Consider the following 6,441-nt stretch of genomic DNA (forward strand, 5'->3'; position numbering starts at 1 on the left):
ATAACCGATATCGATTTTTAATTATAAATTAAACTTATGTTCCTTGTTAGATCGGTCTCTTATAATCGATAGTGTTAGGACATGGATGTGTCGGTTAATATAGATCAGATATTAATGCTAATATATCGGATTCCACATACAATGTGTCTGTTACCGATTGTCGGATTCCATATACAATTTTGTTTCATTGGTTTACATAAATAGTGATGATAACTGATATGTCCGAACTGATATCGATCACCAAAGAATTTCTTTTTAAATACTGCAATGATACCTGCTCCATGGTTGTTAAATATTTGAATGTATATTTAAATATTTATTACAACATTGGTGAAAGAAGCAAATATATGGGTTCAATACAAGCATATGTGTGAGACGAGTCAAACATGATCCACTCTTGCACCTTTACTGTTGCCTTCATTTTTTTCATCCAGACTTATTGGATTTGAGCAAGTTTGGCGATTGTGGCCAATTTGACCACAACGACCACATTTTACCCTCCTCTTCCCCTTCACCGGCTGAAGGAATTCGGCATGTCTTGCGTCTTCCACATGGGCGTCTAGTTGCCGGAGGTAGTAAATTAACAGATGCTCTTTCGTTCGGTACGATCCAATCGGCCTGACTGCCCACCGGCATAATTGGATCGACATAGGCACACAACAGAGCCTCTGTTTGGTAGTATGCGGATGACAAAGTGTATAGGTCAATATTACGTGAACGTGCAGCAGCTAGGGCATGTCCACATGACAATTTGTCGAAATCAAACACTCGACATGTGCAAGTTTTCGCCTTCAAGTCTACTATGCCACCGGAGTTACCATCTTTGACATTGAATCTATACATATCAATTGGTTCTGACAGCCAATATTGGGATAATGCAAATCTTTTGGCTATTTGTCCTTCAGCCCAAGAGGTGAGATGTCTAGCCATCTTACTAGCATGACCCCGTCTCTCATAAAACCATTGTTGCAGCATATTCCTAATATACTCCATCAAACATTGAATAGAAAATTTACGTGCATCCGCCAAAGTTGTATTGAGGCATTCTGCAATGTTTGTCGTCATTATATCAAACCGCTTCCCATCCGAATAGGCACGTACCCAACGACTGAAGCTGGCCTCTCTAAGATAGGTGCTGACGGCTGGATCATATCGCTCGAGGTCGTTAAACAATTCATGGAATTCTGATTCTGGATAAGCCTTCGCTGCCTTGTAGAACAAAGCATGCACATTTTCATGCTTGAATTTACCCTTAACGTTCTGGCCAATGTGATATATATAATGTACGTGTAGTGCATTAGGGAAAACCGTCAGTACCGCCTTACTGTTGCTTTTATGCCTGTCAGACACAAATACCAAATCAGGTATCTCATGGCCAATTGCTGATCGCAAATTAGTGAAGAACCATTCCCATGAGGCATCATTCTCGGAATCTCCTACTCCCCATGCTATAGGATATACATTGTTGTTACCGTCTTTGCATGTGGCAACAAACAAACTACCAAAATATTTACCCTTGAGAAAGCAAGCATCAACTGCAATTACGGGCTGCATTTGGCTACGAAATCCGGCAAGACATGAACCAATTTCCATAAATAGGTACTTGAATCTGCTCTCACTGTCATTCTCGATTTCAACAATCGTCCCAGGGTTTTTCAATTTCAACATGTACAAATAAGATGACAGCAACTGGAATGATTTCTCCGCACGCCCCCGGATCATGTCCAAAGCCTTTTCCTGCGATCGCCATGCCTTTGAATAACTTATGTTCACCCCAAATTCCTTGTGAACATCGTTGATAATGTTCTTAGGCTTATAATACGCTTAACATCCTCGTAATAGGGTTTTACATGAGAACCAATTACTCTGCTCTTCGCTTGGAAATGACCAGGCCACATTATTGAAGATGAACATGAATGAGTATTTACATATTTCCTAACTACCCAACCAAAAGAAGTGCTAAGCGTTGTTGCCCTCAACCGCCATTGACATTGTTCGTGCTTACACTTCATGTACAATACCTTTGTAGTTGACTTTACCATCTTGTATTCATAATTCTTTCTCAATGCCAACAAACTCATCCTTTGATGCAATTCAGATTTTGAAGCAAAAATTTGGTTTAACTCAACTTCTGACACCTGGGACGATGTTCCCGAACTAACCCTTGATAATCTCGAAGATGGGAGAAAAGTAGGCTGCCTAGCGCCATCATCAACTTGTACATCGATATGGACCAATTTTTCAACATCAATCCCATGTAAAACTTCTACTTCTTCAGACCCTGCTGTTGCATCATCACAATTAAAAACATCTTCAGCACCATGTCCACCATCATCACAATTGACTTCTTCAAGCCCATTCCCATCCACAGGATCATCACAATTAACATCATGGTGAAAACCTTCCATATTCATTTTCCTTGTGGCCTCGTTGTTCGACCATATTGGACTATCGCTGCCCAAACGTATCACCGGCAAATTACTGCATCCTTGATTCTCTGCAACCTCTTCATTCAGCTGTGTACTCGATTTTAATTTGTCCACAAAATCAACACATAATGAGCTTCTAGATTCTATCTGAGAGCATTTCACTATAAAGCACTTAACATCCATATCACTTTGAATCTGCATTGGTGGTGCCGATATATCTAGAGTCCTAAACTTGTACTTCATCATAACCGACTTCTTAGCAGGACTAAAATTGAACCTTTTATATACGGAACTTACCAATTGGTTACCAATTGGTCAATGTGAAGCCTAGATGCACACATATTACACAACAACATTTATCGATCACGTACTTATATTCCCCTCTATCAATATCCCACCGACCTCCATACATCACAAGTAGAAATATAGGTCTGTGAGCTGCCATTCCTGTATATTATAAAAAATCATCGGTTGGATGTAAGTAAAAAAAGTTAGTTATCATCGATCATATCGGTTTCACAATATCGGTTGCGCAAGGATATGTTGGTTATTATATATCGGTTCAAGTAAAATTAGATCCGATATAGTTATGCTGATACAGTAGTTGAAATAGGAAGTATATCGGTTACTATGTATCGGTTTACATTAAATTAAAACTGATATAATTATACCGATATATGATGCCGGTACATAAAACATTTTTGGGTACCGATATAGAAACCGAACGGATATAAAACATTTTTGGGTGTGCTTCTGGTTTGAACCTATAGTGAAATGCATAGCCTTCACTCAATCGAGCTTTAGAATGCAGAACTAGAGCAAGGTTCATTTGCATACCCATTACGTAGTTATTACAAAAAATGCATCGAAGAGGGTAAAACACTTTGAAATTACCTGCAATGGCTTTGAATGTGAAGACCGATGAAGAAACAACAACCCTAGATGCTTAGAACAGAGGACGAGCGAGAGAGATGTTCTGGTTGGCGGGGCGATTTGGGATATGCGTGTGAGAGGAAGAAGACGAAGGGGATCATAGGCTGATTTAAATCGGGGGCATTTTAGTCTATTCAACTCTCAAAAGTCCTAATTTTGCAAAAAAAATTTAAGAGTCTTTTTTTTGCAAAGTTCTTTGCCGACAATCCTATTTTTGCAAATTTCCCTACAAATTTTTGTAAAAATAGGACTTTTGAATGTATATTAGACAAAAATACACTTACTTTTAAGTTAACTCTTTCCGTGTTCTTTCTTCTTCTTTTTTAATAGATCTTTTCTTCTCTCTCTCTATTACTCTATATAATAAGGTACATATATATATATATCCATCTATCATTTTTTTTCTTTTACTACTCTCTGTAACCTAAATATATGTGTATATATTGTTTATGTTTAATGATTGGATTCAAGAGATGTGGGTCTCTCTTATTCTCTCTCCATTGTGTATACATATATTATACATATACTGTGTGTATTTGTGTTGATGGGAGAGGAGAAGAGACAAATGACGGCCATGTACAAGAAAATGAGAAAAACGATCGCAGTAGGGCCATGGCATCGCTGATTGCGATCGTGATTGATATTTCACTGTGATTGTTTTAGTTTCTTGTCGTGGTCATGACAGATATCTTTAACAGATAAGTGTTAAAGATATCTGTTAAAGATATTGGTTTTGTTAAAGATATCTGTTAAGGATATCCGTAACAGATATTTGTTAAAGATATCTGTTAAAGATATCGGTTTTGTTAAAGATATCTGTTAAGGATATTTGTTAAAGATATCGATTTTGTTAAAGATATCTATTAAGGATATCCGTAACAGATATTTGTTAAAGATATCTGTTAAAGATATCGATTTTGTTAAAGATATCTGTTAAGGATATTTGTTAAAGATATCGGTTTTGTTAAAGATATCTGTTAAAGATATCGGTATAACGATATCGGCTATTGATAAATATCGGTTTAACGATATCAGTTATTGATAGATATCAGTTCAACAATATCGATTATTAATAATAAATAAGACAATAGGAAGGGTTTATATATAAGAATATTTTGATAAATTTTTAATGCATAATTGGACTTAACTATTGATAAAAAATAAAATATTTTGATAAATTTTTTATATTTTAACAGATATCTGTTACGGATATCCTTAACAGATATCTTTAATAGTTATTTGTTAAAGATATCTGCCATGGCCACGACAAGAAACTGAAACGGCCACAGTGAAATATCGGTCACGATCGCAATCAGCGATGCTATGGCGTCGTTGCGGTCGCTTTTCTCCTTTTCTTGTACATAGCTGCCATCTATCTCTTATCCTTTCCCATCAATGTAAATACACACAGTACATGTATAATACATATATATACAATGGAGATAGACCCACATCTCTTGAATTCAATCGTTGAACATGAACAATATATATATACGTATATTTAGATTACAGAGAGTGGTAAAAAAAAAAATGATAGGTAGATATATATATATATATGTACCTTATATATATAGAGTAATAGAGAGAGAATGAAAGATCTATTAAAAAAGAAGAAGAAAGAACACGAAAGAGTTAACTGAAAAGTGAGGGTATTTTTGTCTAATACACATTCAAAAGTCCTACTTTTGCAAAGATTTTTAAAGTGTCATATTTTTGCAAAGTTTCCTACCGTGAGTCCTATTTTTGCAAATTTCTCGAAGAATTTCACAACAAAATTGTTACAGGGATAATAAAAGGGTATTTTGCTTTTTATATAAATAATAATAATGGTGGCTTTTAATAAATTATACATATTCTCACACTACCTTTTGCCAAATAAAATAATTAGATAATATTTTCTTTGTGTTTCATTTTTGAATTTTGAATTTATTTTGAGTTTTGTGTTTTGAGATTTCTGAAAATGCATTCTCTTTGTCATTCTGAGAAACTATTTCTCAAAACTAAAAATTGAAAACACAACTTTGAAATTTTGAGAAAAATTATTTTATTCATAAAATTTAATTATTATTTAAATTAAAATAATTTAATGCTAGTATACTATTAAATACATTTTGAAGTTAGTGAAATATTGTAATATTTTTTTGCCGCTACAAAAAAAATACAAACAAGAAATAAAACAACTTTGGTAAAAAATAGTTGTTGCCAAAATACAACAATCTATTTTTTTTTTTTTTATGTGGGAGAATGTAAGGTGCACGGTTGACGACAGGAGTTTCTACAGAGTTGTGAGTCTTGAGGGTTATGAGAGTCAAGTGTCCCGAGAGTCTTGTCGCTAAGGTGCGATGAGAGTAGAATCTCGTTTTCAACGTGCACGTGTGCTAAGCGTCTCGTCACCAAGGCGTATTGAGGGTCTAGTCATTGAGGTGCGCTGAGGGTCTCGTCATCGAGGTGCGCTGAGGGTCTCGTCACCCAGGCGTGTTGAGGGTCTCGTGACCAAGGTGCGAGGAGGGTCAGATGATCTGGTGGCCCAAGATAATCGAGTGGCCTTGGATAACCGAGTGACCTCATAATCGAGTGGCCCCCATAACCAAGTGGCCTTCATAATCGAGTGGCCTTCATAACCGAGTGACCCTCATAACCGAGTGGCCTGCAAAACTAGAGCAACGTTAAGGCGCGGGTGGGTGCCCGCGATTTGCGTGCCAAATCACAAACCTTCGAACCTATACTCAACCTCGAGCCACGATACTCCCTAAACATCATATTTAATTAAGGATGCATTAAAATCCATTTTTCCTTAATTTTTCCATAGTTTCCTCTATTTTCTCCCAATTTTCACTTCGATAATTCTAAAATAATTATCTCCTCACACATTTTTTCAAAATTTTAAACACAATAATTCCTAAAAAAATATAGAAAAAAACTAGAAGAAAAATTACCAAATAGCCTTGCTCACGTGCTTTCACTAGCCCTACGCGTGGCTGCGCATGAAGGATGGCGCTTGCAGCCACGCGCCGATCATCTTCCCTAAATATCTGGCTGCCGCCGACGACTCTGTTGGCCACAAAAAGGTTACCCCCTT

At 36.5% G+C, this 6,441-nt stretch overlaps 1 protein-coding gene across 1 annotated transcript; it reads right to left on the reverse strand.

Annotated features, from left to right (window-relative positions):
- Nucleotides 1–426: 426 nt before the first annotated feature.
- Nucleotides 427–1,722, reverse strand: LOC127808553 (uncharacterized). Its single transcript, XM_052347121.1, has one exon. The coding sequence runs from the start codon at nucleotides 1,720–1,722 to the stop codon at nucleotides 427–429; it is 1,296 nt and encodes a 431-aa protein (XP_052203081.1).
- Nucleotides 1,723–6,441: the final 4,719 nt, after the last annotated feature.

Source organism: Diospyros lotus, chromosome 8 (genome assembly GCF_014633365.1).
Source record: "Diospyros lotus cultivar Yz01 chromosome 8, ASM1463336v1, whole genome shotgun sequence".
Classification (NCBI taxonomy): domain Eukaryota; kingdom Viridiplantae; phylum Streptophyta; class Magnoliopsida; order Ericales; family Ebenaceae; genus Diospyros; species Diospyros lotus.